At 38.8% G+C, this 18,733-nt stretch overlaps 1 protein-coding gene across 1 annotated transcript in view; it reads left to right on the top strand.

Annotated features, from left to right (window-relative positions):
* Positions 1 to 18,733, top strand: part of LOC105473381 (potassium calcium-activated channel subfamily M regulatory beta subunit 4) — a 62,108-nt gene that overhangs the window by 20,226 nt on the left and 23,149 nt on the right. The window contains exon 2 of the mRNA XM_011727172.3: positions 14,288 to 14,415. Within this exon, the coding sequence (XP_011725474.1) occupies positions 14,288 to 14,415 (128 nt within the window). The remainder of the gene's footprint in view (positions 1 to 14,287; positions 14,416 to 18,733) is intronic.

Genomic DNA, 18,733 nt, shown 5'->3' with positions numbered 1-18,733 from the left:
ATATATACAGATGAAAATTATAGGACAGCTTCTGTTAAGAATATTTACTTAAAATCCAAAGTGAAATTATTAATCTCAGTGATGGAGGTATCAGAGGTTTCTAAATTTTATTTTTGCTTATCTCTGTTTTCTAAAAACCTTTTTCAGACAGTCACATGCCTCGTTTTGTAAGTCTGAGGCAATGTGATAGTGGAGATCTTGTTTCAGAGATTACAATATATGTTTTTATAGATAATGGGGTCTGTCTTCAAAGTGGGTCTAATTATATAAATTTTCACAGATTGATTTCATAAAAGTTAAATTTTTTATGTAGTAAATGTACCACAAATAAAGACAGGAAAAATGAGGAGGGATATTGGGATTGTGAGACAATTTTTTTTTTTTTTTAACTATATAAAGACTCTTAAACAACAATGAGAAAATGACCAAGATAGGCAAAGATCATGGATGGTCAATTTGCAGAAAAGAAACATTCACTTAAAAATGTAATGTTTCACCATCAGAAAACTTTAATTGTTGCCTTTTTATTTGTTTCTGTTTTGGTTTTGTTTTTGTTTTTTTGTTTTGTTTTATTTTGTTTTTTTAAGGAGATGGGGAAAGGTGCTCTCATGAACTTCTGGTGGAAGAGCAACTCATGCAATTTCTTTGGAATACCATAATTACAATTTTTGAAAATATATGTCAGCTTTTATTCCTGTTCTCACACATGTGTGCATAGATGCTGGTACAAGGAAGTTTGTTGCTGTTTTGTTTGCAATTGCAAAAGGCTAGAAACTTCTATAATGTTTTTCATTAGAAGACCAATTGATAAATTTTGATACAACTATGTAGTGAGCATTCAAGAGAATGAGACCTCTATCTGCACACATGAGAGCACTAAGATATTTTGGTTAGTGAAAGAACAAAGCAATAAACAGAAGAGTGTGCTCACATTCTTATTAACATAGAGTATAGAGAACATCTGGAAGAATGCACAATGACTGTTAAGCATAACTGCCTGGGGTAAGATTCAGTCAGAGGGAGACATTTCATTTTGTGACCTTTCCCACTGTTTGCATTTTTACGTTGTGTGTCTGTCATGCTTTATTTTTATTATTATTTTTTTTTTTTTGGAAGGGAACAAAGTTTATTGCTTTCTTAAGCTTTTTATCATATATTTCCAAATTATACTAAATAAGTAATAAAAAGGTATAATTCCAACAGCTGTGTGTGAAAGAACCTATTTTTGCAGATACTTGTCTGTACAGGATATTGGCTATGATTTTCATTTTTAGCAGTTTAATTTTGCCAGCACCTTTGGTATCTAGTTTGCTTGAACATTTCATCACGTGTTTGTGGGCCATTTTATTTCTTCATTGGTGACTCACTGGTTCGTCTTTTTTTGTTTTTTTTTTTTTGTTGTTGTTGTTGTTTTTTTAGTGAGACAGAGTTTTGCTCTTGTTGCCCAGGCTAGAGTGCGGTGGTGCAGTCTTGGCTCACTGCAACCTCCTTCTCCCAGGTTCAAGCAATTGTCCTGCCTCAGCCTCCCAAGTAGCTGGGATTACAGTCGTGCACCACCATGCCCAGCTAATTTTGTATTTTTAGTACAGACGGGGTTTCACCATGTTAGTCAGGCTGGTCTCGAACTCCTGACCTCAAGTGAGTCACTGTGCCTGCAGTTTTTTGTTTTTGTTTTTAATTGTTTTAATTTTTGTGGATATATAGTAGGTATATATATTTATGAGGTACATGAGATGAGTTTTGATGCAGGCATGCAATGTGACATAAGCACATCATGGAGAATGGGGAATCTATCCCCTCAAGCATTTATCCTTTGAGTTACAAACCAGTTATACTCTTTAAGTTATTTTAAAATGTACAATTAAGTTATTATTGACTATAGTCACCCTACTGTGCTATCAAATAGTAGGTCTTGTTCATTCTTTTTATTTGTATTTTTTGTTCTCATTAACCATCCCCATCTCCCCCACAGCCCTCCACTACCCTTCCTAGCTTCTGATAACCATCCTTCTACTGTCTCTGTCCATGAGTTCAATTGTTTTGATTTTTAGATCTCTCAAATAAGTGAGAATATGTGACTATTGTCTTTCTATGCCTTGCTTATTTCACTTAACTTAATGGTCTCCAGTTCCATCCATGATGTTGCAAATGATGGGATCTCATTCTTTTTCATAGCTCAATAGTACTCTATTGTATATATGTACCTTATTTTCTTTATCCATTCATCTGTTGATGGACACTTAGGTTGCTTCCAAATCTTACCTATTGTAAACAGTGCTACAACAAACACAGGAGTGCAGACATTTCTTCAATATACTGATTGCTTTTCTTTTGGGTATATACCCAGCAGTGGGATTGCTGAATCAGATGGTAGCTATATTTTTAGTTTTTTGAGTAACTAAACTGGAGAACAGTTTAGTTACTCAAAGCTGTTCTCCAAACTGTTCTCCCTAGTGGTTGTACTAATTTACACTCCCACCAAGAGTGTACAAGGGTTCCCTTTTCTCCACATCCTTGCCAGCATTTGTTATTGTCTGTCTTTTGGCTAAAAGCCATTTTAACTGGGGTGAGACGATATCTCATTGTAGTTTTGATTTGCATTTCTCTGATGATCAATGATATTGAGTACCTTTTCATATGCCCATTTGCCATTTGTATGTCTTGATTATAAATTTTTAATTAACATAGCAGTGTGACTTCAGATGTGCCTCAGCTCCCTCACCTGTAAAACGAGGATTATAATATAATAGTGCCTGTCTCCTTGGGTTATGAGGAAATGAGTTAATATATGGAAAGCACCTAGGATAGTTCCTTGCATATGGTAAGCGTTCAGTGAATGTTTGCCCTTGTTATTATGAACATAGTTTTGAAAATCAAATTGCACCCTACTTTTATTTGAGGGTAAAGGGTAGTATTCCACTGCTCCAAACCCTTGTGTCACCCAGAGATAACTGTTTTTAACTATTTTTATGGCTTTTCTTTTTCTGGTTTTTACCTCTGTGTTTCTAAACAATAGGTTTTCTGATGAATGCAGTTGAGATACTGTTGACCGCCTATGATGGATTATATGGACTTAGCTTTCTTACACCACACCATCCCACCCCATTGTCCTCTCTTTACTCTTTAAATAAATGTGATTCTATCATAATTTTTGGGTAAATTAATATTGAGTGCTCAACTTATTTTAGCTATGTAAAGTACTGTTCACTTCTATAACTTTTTATTTTCCTTGAGCTAAGAATCATCTCCCTTTTTTATTTTCCTACTTTCCTGTGTACCTTTCTCTTATTTTTCCAAAATTCTCCTACAGAATTGTAAAACCCATTTGTATACTGTTTGTCATATGGCCATTCTCAATAGGTAGTCACTTAGTTCCACATTTCTCTCACTCTTTTTAAACATTTCTTGGCCAGGCATGGTGGCTCACACCTGTAATCCCAGCACTTTGGGAGGCTGAGGCAGGCAGATCCCTTGAGCCCAAGAATTTGTGACCAGCCTGGGCAACGTATTGAGACTCTGTCTCTACAAAAAATAGAAGAATTAGCTGGGCATGGTAGCATGTGCCTCTAGTCGCGGCTACTCGGGGGGCTAAGGCAGAAAGATCACTTGAGCCTGAGAGGTTGAGGCTTCAGTGAGCCAAGTTCACACCACTGCACTTCAGCCTGGGTGGCACAGTGAGACCCTGTGTAAAAAAAATAAGATTAAATAAAAATTTCGTGGGACACCATCTGCCTACTTCTCATACTGAACTGAATGCACCTTAGGCCTGCTGCATCTTTCTTGTGTTGAGTACCTTGTCTCCTTGATCCCATGCCTCCTTCTTATTCTTAATTTATTCCTTTGTTTTGATGGAGTACATCCTCAAATAGCTTTCTGAGAATGGGTAAATGGGAAGTAGAATTTGTAGGCCTACATATAGATCAGAGTTCTGTTTCTGAGGATTTAACACGCTCTAATCATGTTACTTGAAACAAGTTTACTATTTGTTAACCAGTGTCCATAAAATACTGTAGGACTATACCTCCATCATTTCTTTGAAGAGAAATAAACAATCAGATGTTCTGCCCAAAGTTATGCTCAATGAGCTCAAATTTTCTCATCCATCAAAAGTGATCATAGGCTTTAAGTACCTCCTGGCACACTGCAGAGTATTCCTTGGAGTCTGTATATCCCAGCATGAGGAAAACCAACCCAGATTAACAACTGCATATTATCACAAGTTGGGGCAGGTGCTAGTATAAAAAGAGAAGGTGCCTTGGGAATGTGAACCATTTGCTTCTGAAATTTATTTGCCAGCAAGTCCTGCTTCAGCCTTGTAAACCCCAGCTTTGTGTTTTAGTGAGTCAAAATAGCCCAGTGTACAGTGGGTCCAATGGTAAATTGATGTTGCATGGTCAGGCATTCAGACCCTACTGAGACCCAGTAACAAACCACTTGTTTCTCAAAAGGAGAATAGTCATTTGCCAAAGAAAGCATGGGTTTGCTTTATACCATCAGGGCTCTCTCTGGGCTCCATATATCCCCTGATCTATCACAGACTCTTGTTTATTATTGAAGCCACTGAGCCATAGAGATGAATTGAGACAGCTTCCTGCTCTGTAGCCTTCAGCAGGTTTTCCTGCTCTGGTTGCCACTGAAAGCTGGCAGATTCTGGGTTACTCAGTATACAGATCAGAGAAGCAATCCCAAGTGTCAGTATATGTTTCCTATGAAGACGCTATACTTTCAGGATCTGTAGGAACAGTCATAAGAGACTTCATGGACTCCCTGGGCCTATTGTGACACTAACTTGGGCCAGAACTTCCTTTTCCCCTGACCCCCATGAGCTCTCATTCTGAGCACAGGTGTACTTAGAGTCCCCAGGGATTAGCGTTAGCATGGAGCCAGTGATCAATAATATTCTGAATATCTGCCCTTTCTGCTGTATACTACTCTGCTACATGTCGGCATGTTCTGCTAGGAAAGGCTAGGAGATTTTCAGTAGGTACAAATTGAGGTGCTACCACAAGGGCTTTAAGTATAAACCAGCCCCCTCACCCTTCCTCTAAGGAGCTTTGGGCCTGGGATTGGCTGAGGAGTCCTGCCTTACATCACTTTGCCTCATAGATTTCATTTCATCAAACCTCAAGTGTTTTTATACTTTCAGGTATGTAAATCAAGAAGAACCTTAGAAGATTATCCATTTATTTTAATCCTAGATGTCCTATGATCTCAGCCACTGTCAAAGATCCCTGTGGCTCAAGTCATTTTTTTTTTATGTTCACAAATACTTTTATTTTTTATTTATTATTATTATTTTTTTTAGAGAGAGGGTCTTGCTTTGTCACCCAGGCTGGAGTGCAGTGGCACAATCATAGCTCACTGTAACCTCAAACTCCAGGGCTCAAGCTATCCTCACCTCTCAATCTCCTGACTAGCTAGGACTAAAGGCATATACCAGTACAGCCAGCTAATTAAAAAATATATATTCTGTAGACAGAGGATCTTGCTATGTTGCCCTGGCTAGTCTCAAAGTCCTGGGTTCAAGCAATCCCCCTGCCTTGGCCTCCTAAGGCTCAGGGATTACAGGTGTAAGCCGCCACACCTGGCCTATGTTCACAAATTCTGTGGGTCAGAAATTTAGAAATGACGCAGAGAAGAATATAGTCTCTCTCTAATCCATTTGGATTAATCAAAGGTCCCATTTGGAAAATTCAAAGGCTGGAGGATGGAGGCTTATCTGCAGGCCCATTTACTTACATACCAGGCAATTGATCCTGGATGTTGGCTAAGTACCTCAGTTCCTCTCCACATAGGCCTTTCATGTGATCTGTCTTAATGGGCCAGTTTGGGCTTCCTTGTAGAATACTGTCTGGAGGCCAAGGACGAGCATTCTCGCGAGAGATGCAAGCAGGTGCTTTATCACCTTTTCTTATCTAACCTTGAAGTCACACTGAATCATTGCTGTAATCACAGGCTCATGTATGTGCTAAGGAAGAGAAGCTAGACCCCCACCTCTCAATCAAGGAATGCCAACATCACATTGTAAGAGTGTGTGAAATGGGTTGTATATTAATGCAGCTCTTTTTATAAAACATATTCTGCTACGAATAGGAAGCACCAATTTTTTAAATCATCACCATACTGGTTCTAGAGGACTTATAATAGACAGGGCTTGTTGATCCCCTTCATGCAGAAATGATGGTTGTAAATATTTCATTGAATATATATCCATACATACATTGAATTTGTGTACCTTATAATACACAATATAGCTACCAGTAATGCCATCAGTGAAGCCATCTGAATGTGTGCATGAACATTTAAGAACGTTTTATTTCATTTCAATGTCATAAGAGTATTGACCATCTCCATTAGAGAAATGCAAACCACAATGAGATACCATCTCACGCCAGTTAGAATGGCGATCATTAAAAAGTCAGGAAACAACAGATACTGGAGAGGATGTGGAGAAATAGAAATGCTTTTACACTGTTGGTGAGAGTGTACATTAGTTCAACTGTTGCGGAAGACAGTGTGGTGATTCCTCAAGGATCTAGAACCAGACATACCATTTGACTCAGCAATCCCATTACTGGGTGTATAGCCAAAGGATTATAAATCATTCTATAAAGACACATGCACATGTATGTTTATTGCAGCACTGTTCACAATAGCAAAAACTGAACCAACCCAAATGCCCATCAATAATAGACTGGATAAAGAAAATGCAGCACATATACACCATGGAATACTAATGCAGCCGTAAAAAAAGATGAGTTCATGTCCTTTGCAAGGACATGAATGAAGCTAGAAACCATCATTCTCAGCAAACTAACACAGGAACAGAAAACCAAACACTACATGTTCTCACTCATAAGTGGAAGTTAAACAATGAGAACACAGGGACATAGGGAGGGAAACATCACACACTGGGGCCTGTTGGGGAGTGGGAAACCAGGGGAGAAACAGCATTAGGAGAAATACCTAATGTAGATGAGAGGTTCATGGGTGCAGCAAATCACCATAGCATATGTATGCCTACGTAACAAACCTGCGTGTTCTGCACATGTATCATGTATCCCATGACTTAAAGTATAATAAAAAACAATAATAAAATTTAAAAAGTATTGACCATCTCCTCAAGGATTTTAAATTCTGATCAGGAGTCACTAAACAAATGTTTATAGGCTCTGTCATGCTTGTTATAATTATTAGTAGCTATTGAACTTCTTCCAAATTGAAATTTCTTGTTTTGGTGTGATTGCTTCTATTTAGATTCAACTTCTATTTTTGGCAAAGATCGTGTGGTTTTTTTAAAATTTAATTTAATTTAATTTAATTTTATTTTTTGAGACAGAGTCCCACTCTGTCACCCAGACTGGAGTGCAGTGGTGTAATCTCAGCTCACTACAACCTCTGCCTCCCAGGTTCAAATTATTCTCCTGCCTCAGCCTCCTGAGTAGCTGGGATTACAGGCTCCTGACACCATGCCTGGCTAATTTTTGTAGTTTTAGTAGAGAAGGAGTTTCACCATCTTGGCCAGTCTGGTCTTGAACTCCTGACCTGTGATCCACGTGCCTTGGCCTTCCAAAGTGCTGGGATTACAGGTGTGAGCCACCACGCCCAGCCATGTTTTTATTTTCTAACTCTCAAGCTAAATGAACTGTTTTGAAGATGGAATGCCATGCCGAACTTTTCAGTCTTAATAATATAACCAACCTTAGCAGTCTGCCTGAATGCAGAAGTTAAGTGAATATTATTCAGTTCCAAAAATCCAGGTGTCATATCAACATATATAATAAATTCTGACTAAAAAAACTATGCATTGGAGGGTAGGTGTATTCTCTGGAAGGTAGTGAGCAACTTTTCAAAGAAACATTTAGGGAGAGAGGAGTAATTCTTCAGTGAATAGTAGGTCAGATAATTTGGGCATTTTCCAACACCATCTCCTGTGCCCCTTGTCCTCCAAGCACATTAGATGACTCAGTCTTTCTGGAACTTCTGTACACGGCGTCTGTACATTCCATTTCTTCTGGGGATGTTACCTTCCCAACCCATTCTCTAACAAGCAAATTCCTGTTCAGCCTTAAAGACACAAATTAAAAGTCCTCTCTTCTGTGAAGCCTTCTCTTATACTCTGGAGGCCAAAATATTCACGTCTTCTTTTGTAGTCACAAAGCACTTTGTAAATATGCTACTATTACTACACTGCTTGCTTCGGGGGAGGTGGAGACGGAGAGAGAGGGAGAAGGGAGTGAGTAATATCTAATCTTTGTTTCCTATGCAATACTCAGCAATCAAGAATAGTTTATTGCATAAATTATCAATTCTAAAAATCTGTCATTCCAAGGGCAGGAGAGCTGTTGAAAATGCAGATTCCTAGTCTTAATGAATCACACTTTCAGGAGGATGGATCTTTTTGACAAACAGTTCAAGTGATCAGTGAAACAGACTTTGACCATCTCTGCTCTAGGCTGGGCACCACTCTTTCTGCCCAGCCCACTCTTGCCTAAGAGCTCATTTTAGCTTCTCCTGTTCTTAGTTAACCTTGCTTTTCACATTTTCTAAGCCATTTATTTAACTCTGAATTCTTCCATAAGATTACTTTCATTTAGCTTTCAGATATGGATGTACATTCTGGACTGCCTGCCCTAGAATTTAGTCTTTTAGCTGACATATAATTTCATATATGTTTGTTCAGTTAACCTACATTGATAAGAACTCTGTGTGTGTGTGTGTGTGTGCCCATGCACATATGCACCCACAACATTTGAAACATGGAGTTTGTTTGTTTGTTTTTGAGATAAGATCTCGCTCTGTTTCCCAGGCTGGAGTACAGTGATCACGGCTCACTGCAGCCTTGACTTCCTGGTCTCAAGCAGTCCTCTCACTTCAGCTTTCTGAGTAGCTATGACTACAGGTGTGCACTACTATGCCTGGCTAATTATTTAATATTTTGTAGAGATGGGATCTCACTTCATTGCCCAGTGTGGTCTTGAACTCCTGAGCTCAAGTGGTCCTCCTGCCTCATCCTCCCAACATGTTGGGATTACAGGCTTGAGCCACTGCACCTGACTGTTATGGAGTTTATAAATGGCTCAGTTATACTTTTTACTTCACAGTGTTTTTCTGATTATATGCTCATATTGTCAAAAGTTTCACTAAAACTACAATGATAGCTGACAGATATTTCTTACAGGAGTTCAGAAAATGAGGGATTATGGTATAAAATATAATTAAAACTGTTTTCCAGTAGATAATGTTTTAAGAATTCATTTTCTAACCAAATTTATTTGGAAGTTATTTAATCAGCTACATGCATTCTAGTATTATGTCTTTCACTACTACCCTCCCTAACCAAATGAAGTCAAGAGAAAAACTGGAGAAACAAATTTCCTCATTTCTGTTTCTTAGATAATTCCTAACAGAGAACCCAGTCCCTGATATTTAACTAAGTAGACCACAGGATTTATGCAATAATCTTTAAATGATTCAGTAACAGAAGAAAGTTAATTCTGCCTACTCTGCCCAAATGACTGAAATGCAGTCCTCTCAAGACACTTATCACAAAGAACCTACTCAAGAACGAGTCTATTAAAATATAAATCCCATTGTGGTCGGCAGAATAAAAATGCTATTATAAATCTTGATAAACCCTAACATAAGATAATGGAAAACTAAGTAATAATAATCCATGTCATATGACAATAGTGTCATTTCTTAATAAACTCATTAGAAGACTGTATGTTATTCTTGTCAGGATAGCCCACTCAGTTCCATGAACTTTGTTCATGAATGCAAAAGTCAAAAAATCTTTTTCTAAAATTTTATTTAAAGAAGTTACTTCATCCAAGTTCAGGCAGCAAACAACATGGGCTCTAGTGAAGGTTATTTGTGCAATAATGATATTAGAAGCCTGGAAATGCTGCCTTTGCAAATGAAAAACAAAATAGGTCAGAACTATATGAAGAAATTTCTCTAAGGAAATGCTATTGTCCTCCATGACCAAAGGCATTATGTCTATAAATTCACCTAAGTGAAATTACATCCATGGCACCAGAAACCAACCCTGAAGCCAAACTGAAACAGGAGGGAACACGCAAAGACTTACAGTGCATTTCTCTGAGGATGTACCAGGAAAACAAAGGACTGCAACAGACTTGCCTCGACCCATCAGCTCTCAGGAGGACTACATCATTTCCATTCCAATAAAAATACTACACTGGTGCTCCGAGAGAGGGATGCAGAGGGCAAGGGATCTCCTTGTCCTAAATCAGGAGCTCCAAAGAGAGAAGACGGAATCCCTAAAGATAGAGATATGGAAAGCAGCAGTTAGGACCACTCTGCAGTCTGAATCCCAGCTTTTCCATTTGTCATTGGGACCTTGAGAACATTTTCTTCTTCTTTTAGATAGTCTCGCTGTGTCACCCAAGTTGGAGTGCAAGTGGCATAATCTCAGCTCACTGCAGCCTCTGCCTCCCGGGTTTAAGCGATTCTCATGCCTCAGCCTCCTGAGTAGCTGGGATTATAGGTGTGTGCCACCACGCCCTGCTAATTTTTGTATTTTCAGTAGAGATGGGGTTTCACCCTGCTCTCCAGGCTGGTCTCAAACTCCTGACCTCAAGTGATCTGCCTGCCTCAGCCTCCCAAAGTTGGGAATCCCACACCTGGGATTACAGGTGTGAGCCATGGTACCTGGCCAAGAAAGTTTTCTTAAGTCCTTCTGTCCCTCAGTTTCCTCATCCAAAAATGGAAGTAATTATAATATTTGCTCGTTTGAATTAATGCAACACTTGACATATAGTCAATAAATGTTAGCTGTGATGATGATGTTACCATGTAGGTTGTTATTTGTGCCTCCCCAGATGAGAGACATTCATGGTGGAACTATTATGAAGCCTGGAAAACGACCAGGCTTGAACAATCTAGAATTAAAAGGCATTTGTATGATTGAGTTCTCGAGTTCTTTTTCCAGAACCGTGCTTTGGACTTTAATTTCTAATCTGTATAAAAATTCTGACAATCTACGACGATCCACTAAGTGAATTGAGAAGGAATCTAGGGAGGATCTGAGTTAGGCTTCACAGTAAGTTGAGAAAAAGATTTAAGGAATGGAGCCATAATGATTTTCAAGAATTTGGTGTTTGCCTTAAAAAGTTTAGTTTTCCAGACCAGGTGTGATGGCTCACACCTGTAATCCCAATACTCTTAGAGGCCGGGGTGGGACAATTGAGCCCAGGAGTTTGAGACCAGCTTGGACAACAAAAGGAGACAGACACCTCCATAAAAAATTACCCGGGTGTGGTGGAGTAGCTGTAGTCCTAGCTACTCAAGAGGCTAGGCAGAGGGATCGCTTGAGCCCCGAGAGTTCAAGGCTGCAGTTAGCTGTGATCTCGCCCCTGCACTCCAGCCTGGGTCACAGAGCAAGACCCCAACTCTTAAAAAAAATTTCTTTCCAGGCAATGTTAGTTTTAAAAAGTTACTAGAGTATTAGAAGTATAGATCACTTAATCTATGTAACTTTTCGGAAAAAATGCAGTGCATAAAAAGAATACTCAAATTTTGATCTCAGGTTATTTTCTCCAGTGTAAAAAAGTACTTTCCATCCAAAATCCATCCACACAACCTCAGACTTTCCAAAAAAGCGAGAATATATATATTTTTTAATCTCACATGAAACTTCAACATACCTAATACAAAACTTTACACACTCAGTGAAAGCTTTTGTTTGACCTTTTCAGAAGCATGTCAATGTAATTCTTCTGGTCAAATCTTAGGTTATCATTTGAGAGAAACATTTCTTTTAAACCCATTTCTCCCCAAAAAACTAAATAGCAAAGGGTTCAAACTGAGTTAATGTACAAATATTTAAAATCTGTTTTGATTACATGTGGTTAATTGTTCTTTCCTAATGCACTTAGTATATCTCTTGTGTCAAGTATACCCAATTGCAAAAAGGGTTCTGATGAATTTTTAGGCTTTCACACTTCACACTTTCTACCTCCAAATTGAGAAATTTCTCCTTCCTAGAAGAGCACAATAAATTGGCACCTACTCACACTTTATATACTAATTGACTATAATGCAGAAAAAAAATGTATTTTAATAGAAGGAAACAAAATATCCAACACCTTAGAGAAAGTAAGCAATAGGAAAATCATGGTCCTCTTGTGAACATTTTTCTAATGCAAAGTACTGGCCCCTAAGGAAGGACCTACCACACTCCTCCTCGTTGCTGGCTGGAATGTTGGCTTAGTCAGGGTTCCCAGCCATCTCCCCAGTGGGCAGGATCTCTTCTGGGAAAAATACTGTGACAGTGTTTGTAGTCCTGCCTTCTGCTGGGTTCTTTCTTGGTGTACCTCCAAGAATAGAATCATAGAAATGTAGAGCTAGAAATTATTTTGGAGATTTTGCATATTTGAAAAAATGAAATCCAGAAAAGGGAAGTAATTCACCCAAGGCCTAACACCTAATAGACAATAGGACTGGAGCCCTATCTAATGGTCTCCATGGCTTCCAAATCCAGCTGCTGCTTTGGAAGAACTCAGAATCCATAATTTCACAGACATTTTTAGCTTTGTATTACTGTTATTAATAGAAGTAGAACTATATGTGCAGAGGATAAACATTCAGTGATTCAATCGTTAAAGTAACATTTGCATAACATGTTGTGAATGTATTCTATATAATAGACAATAACCAGATTTACTAACATTTATAATGTGTTTATATATTTTAAAAATGTTTAAACACTGTGAAAATAATGTCATCATCTTCAATAAAAATGTACCCGTGGTATCATTAACTAATTCAACCAACATTTTTGCCATTTCACCGTTAGCAGACATAGTCATGAGTGTGAAAAGATAGAAAAGACAGAAAACAGTTCTTGTTCTCACCTCGCCAGCAAACTGGGAAGGCTGACATAAAACAGACAAGTATGATACTGTGTGTTTCCAGCTGTGATATCACGTGGCGTGAGTCCCATGGCAGCACAAATGAGGGGCACTTAACTGTGGTAGAAGAAAAAGAAGGTTCCCTCAAGTAGGTAACACCAAACTTGAATCTTAAAAAAAGGAGAATTAGGAACAAAGGGCATTAAAAGGAGAGAGAACAGCCTGTGCCAAGCAAGTAGGTTGACAGCACGTGGCAGATTTGGAGAGCAAGTACATCCATATGGCTACATCCCAGAATTAAACAAGGGTGAGGACAGGCAGGGACCAGATCACGAAGAGCTTTGTGCATCATGCTAAAACATTTCAGTTTTACCAGAAAATAATGAGATGTTGAATAATTGTATGCTATAAATTAAACAATGTGACTGAAATTATACTATAAAGCTCTATGTTGTGTTTGGTTTGGTTTTTGCCTGCTCCTTAATATCAGATACCTTGGTAAAACACCTAAGAGTACAATGTGATAAGACCACCAGAATCTGATTGTGGTTGTAGAGTTGACGAAAATCTCAAGGTCTGCATCTATAAAATGGAAATTGTTATAGGGTGGTAAAAAGTACATAAGTCCTGTTAAGCATTTATTACAGTGTCTGCTGTATTGCAAACACTCAATAAATAGAAACTGGCATCATCTTCATCATCATTGTAAAAAGCTGAATTGCAGAAAATGGATTAGAATGCCGAGAGTTGATTTTTAACATCTGGACTTAAGAGCAGTTGTCTGATTCTGCTTAATCTATATTGCTTAGAATAATAGAGCCCCTTTAAGAGAACTACTTTGTCAGAGGCATGGCTAGGAAAAGACATCAATTAGCAAAATACATTGATGTATTTGAAAGGAAATTTTCCACTGATTTTGTTGTCCAAGAGAGTGTAAGAAAAGAAAACCTGAGTTTCAGCAGTTAGGAGCAGTATCCTGAGAAGAGCTGTGTGCTTGAATTTATTGGTTATAGGTAGAAGAGAGAAATGCCAAGGTTCATAGATAGGAACTGGGGATAAAAATAAACTTTTTTATGCCTCCCTCTGTTGACGGACAGGTCCCCAAAATAGAGAGTATATTATGCTTTTAATTTGCCATTACATGATAACTAATTGTTTATAAAATACTCTTATACCATAATGACTGAAGTTTATTTTTTGCTGTGTTTTTGTATTTGGAATACTTTCTGTCCTTGTGCCAAATTGGAAATTTGAAATATAGTTCAGTAATTTCAATTTGGTTGTATTTAAAAATTAGGCAGGTCTAAATTAGATTTACTGTCTTTATAATGCCATCTTTCTATAAACAATGACTATATCTCAATATTCCATAAAATAATAGGTTTACTTTCTATATTCTATTTTGTTAGTGCTCCTATATCCCTCCCTGTAAGAGAGAAAATCAGAAGAATTTGGAAAGTGTCATGAATTGGCAACAGTACTGGAAAGATGAGATTGGTTCCCAGCCATTTACTTGCTATTTTAATCAACATCAAAGGTAAGTTAATATTTGCATGTGCATATTAAAATTGTTTGTAGACTCTGCAACTTATTACACTGATATATCATCAATTATGCCCACTTGACAGCATGGAGATAGCCTCAACTCTTCCTAGCATGTAGTTAGGGAAACCCATATAAAGAATCTACAGAACAGAGAAAAAGACCTGTGTTGTACACCTTACCTTCTGAATACACTACAAAATGATAGTGACTTCAGGTAGGAACATTACTTTTCATTCCCTAAGAATTACAGATTGATGCACATGACCTAAATAATGTGCAGATTTGCCAGTACTTTTAGACTGCATCGAATCTTACCTTTCCTTTTCCTTTCTATTCTAATGAAGTGTTAATACCATGAGTTCACATGTTCACAAAACCTTACTTGACTTAGTACTTAATTTATACCATATAAACCATCTAAAGATAGTTCCTTGGACTAGGGCACTTTGGTACCCACTCAGATTAATCAGTAATTTATTCATCAAATATTTATTGAGTATTCACAATTCCTTGCTGTCCATCTCCACTTGGATATTCCAGGGTTACTGCAAACCTTCACTTGCTCCCATCATCTCTGTCTTAGAAAATGGCATGACCATTCACTCATTTACCAAATCCAAAAACCTTTGAGTAATTCTTAGTTCATTTTTCTCCTTTGTACTTTGTAACCTATGTCACCATCATGTTTTTTTGTTTGTTTTTAGACAGTCTCACTCTGTCGCCCAGGCTGGAGTGCAGTGGTGAGATCTTGGCTCACTACAGCCTATGCCTCCCAGGTCCAAGTGATTCTTGTGCCTCAGCCTCCTGAGTAGCTGGGACTACAGGCACATACCACCACACCTAGCTAATTCGTGTATTTTTAGTAGAGACAGGGTTTCACCATGTTGACCAGGCTGGTATCTAACTCCTGACCTCAAGTGATCTGCCTGCCTCAGCCTCCCAAAATGCTGAGATTATGGGTGTGAGCCACTGTGTCCAACACATCATGTTGATTTTTACCTCTATCATGACTCTTCTCTGCCTCCCCACTATCACTGTCTTAGTTTGCATCCAGATTCTCAGCTCCATTAATGCAATAGTCTTCCAACAAGTCTTCCGCCTCCACTGTGGACCCACTCCAAGCCACTCTCCATAGTACTGCCAAGGTAATCTTTCTAACACATGAGTCTAATCAGGTTACACTGCATAGTTTCCAGAGTAAAGCTCAAATATCTTGGCATGGCCTATGTCAGAGACCTATTGCTGCATAACAAACCACCCTAAACGTAGTGGTTTAGTACAGCAATGACACATTATTTTTTATGATTCTATGGGTTGGCTGTGCTCATTTGCAGTCGGATGATGACTGAAATAGCTGCATGGTCCAAGATGGCCTCCTCCCTCACATGCCCAGCAGTCAGTGCTGGCTGTCAGCTGGGGCGCCTCAGTATCCCCACCACCTGGCCTCTCATTCTTCAGTAAGCTAGATTGCCTTCCTTACAAATGACAGCCTCAGACAGCATTTCAAGAGAGGCAGGTCTCGGCTCTGGATTTGAATAATATCACTTCTGACACATTCTGTTGGTCAAAGTAAGTCATAAAGCCAGCCACATTCATGAGGTACTGGAGTAGGCTTTGCCACTGGATAGTAGGAGCTGCAAAACATTTGTCACCACATTTAATCTACCACAGGATACAAGGCTTCTCAAGATCTTGTCCCAGACTGTCACTTCTCCATCCTCATTTCCCTGCTCATACTCTTTGCAATAGCCATTCTGAACTATGTGCACTTCCCAGAATATTTCATACTTTTATATGCATGCCTTTTTGTTTGCTTTTCCTGCTTCTTGGTGGCCATACCGGAAACTCCTCAGATACCACCTTCTCTAGGGTGCCTTCCTTGATCCCCAAATTTGATTTAGTTCTATATCAGTTGAGATGTGATTTGTTGCAGGTAATCAGAATTTTGACTCAAAGCATCATAAGAAATCAGGAAATATATTATTTTATACATCAAGAAATGCAAGGCCAGGCATGGTGGTTCACGCCTGTAATCCCAACACTGTGGAAGGCCGAGGCGGGAGGATCACTTGAACCCAGGAGTTCAAGGCCAGCCTGGGCAGCATAGGGAGGCCCTGTCTCTACAAAAAAAAATTTTTTAATTAGCCGGGCATGATGAGGTGCCCCTGTAGTCCCAGCTACTCGGGAAGCTAACATAGGAGGATTGCTTGGGCCCTACTAAGCCTTGAGAGGTTGAGACTGCAATGAGCCATGATCGCGCCACTGTACTTTAGCCTGGGTGATAAAATGAGACCCTGCCTCAAAATAAATAAATAAATAAATAAAAATAAAGAAAAAGGAAGAAAGACAGAAAAATGAAAATGAAAGAGAAATGCAGAGGTGGACAGATGTCAGGGTTGTTTGATGCAATGACTTAGTAGTGTCACCAAAACCCAGCTCCTTTTCACATCTCAGTTTGGCCTCAAGATGGCTCTTTTCACAGTTATAATATAGTTGCTTCAGTTCCAGGTGTCACAGCCAGATGCAGCAGTGTCCAAAGAGAGAAAGAGCCTGTCTTTCTTGATGCATTTTTCTTGGGATTTGGAAACCTTTTCCCATCTTCCCACAGGCAACCTCCCCTCATGTATCCTTGTTCACAGTGAGTTCCTTTGTCTACACCTAAACCGGTCACAAGAAAGAACAATCAGAATCAACCCCTGACTTGGGGCTAGTGTTAAGTCACGTGGAAAAGGGGTATACCCCTGAGTAGATTTGGGAAGGAAGAAGAAAGGGAACAAGGTGTTGTGGAACAACCAAAAATGCCAGCAAAAATTTGTGTCTCCCATACTCCATAGTCTTGTTTTTTGTTTTTTGTTTTTTGTTTTCAGGAAATGTTTCTGAGTCATAATATTCCATAGGCTTCTATGTACAACTCTATACCAGGGGCTTGCAATGATTGCTTCATATAACTAGGACAGAGGAGCTTGTTATTTTATTTATTTTATTTTATTTTTGTTTTGTTTGAGTTGGAGTCTTGCTCTGTCACTCAGGCTGGAGTGCAGTGGCATGATCTTGGCTCACTGCAGCCTCCACCTCTCAGGTTCAAGTGATTCTCTTGCCTCAGCCTCCCAAGTAGCTGGGATTACAGGTGCATGCCACCATGCCCGGCTAATTGTTGTATCATTTAGTAGAAATGAGGTTTCACCATGTTGGCCAGGCTGGTCTTGAACTCCTGACTTCAGGTGATCCGTGCGTCTCGGCCTCCCAAAGTACTGGGATTACAGGCGAGAGCCTCTGTGCCCAGCTAGAGGAGCTTTAAAAAAAAAATTTACCACGGACCAATTAATTAGAATCTTTGGTGGTTGAAACCGGCCATTAGCATTTTATAAAATCGATGCTAGGGATTCTAATCTATAACCAGAAACTTCAGCCACTGCTCTACCCTTTCACTTATCGCCCATTACTGGAATTGTTTGTATGCCCATTTTCCTCACCAGACTGCACACTTGTTAAAGGTGTGGGCCAGCCTTCTTTGCTTATGTATCTCTAATATCTAGCACAATGCCTGATTTTCGGGTAATAAATATTGGGTGAGTGAATGAATAAGTGAATGCAATGTGTCAAATTAAAAGGAGGGTTCTTTGCTTCCAAGGAATTAGGATTTATTGGTGAAAGCAGGTGCATATGCAAATATAAATATGATTACATCAGCTAGAAATAGAAGGGGGAAGACTGAACATGGAGGTGGCTACAATAAAGAAATCAAGGCTTGACAACCTTAGGTAAATAAGTTATATAATATGGAGTAATGAGTTTGTAAGCTGGAAAGGTAGCTTGGAGTTAGATTTCTAATGGGTCATTAGTGTCAAACTAAAGAGATGGTCTTTGTCATATAGGCCATAAAAATTTGTGAAAAGTTTTTTTTAATTGAAGACTGACATGAGTAGACTTTTTAAGTCAGAAAGTAACTGATGTGACTGTTGAATGTATACTGGCTGGGAAAGATGGGTTAAAGAGAGAAAGAAAGGAGAGTACTGAGTGAAAAGCATTTTTGAATGGTTACTGTGTGCCTGCCATTGTGAATGACATTTTATTTAGATTGCTAAATTTCTAAATACTAGCCCCATTTAACAGATGAGTAAATTGCATATTTAAAAAGTTAAATAACTTGTCCAATGCACACAACTGTTAAGTGCAAAAACTGGAATCCAGTTAGTCTAATTCCCAAAGCTCCCATCAACTTATCTGCTGGTCCTCATAAGAGACTTTGAAGGCATATACGAGAACAGTGGTAGTGAAAGTAGCTAACAAGGATTATAGCAGTAAGACTT

The sequence above is a fragment of the Macaca nemestrina genome, chromosome 10 (genome assembly GCF_043159975.1).
Source record: "Macaca nemestrina isolate mMacNem1 chromosome 10, mMacNem.hap1, whole genome shotgun sequence".
Lineage (NCBI taxonomy): Eukaryota > Metazoa > Chordata > Mammalia > Primates > Cercopithecidae > Macaca > Macaca nemestrina.
This window is presented reverse-complemented; position numbering and strand designations above follow the sequence as displayed.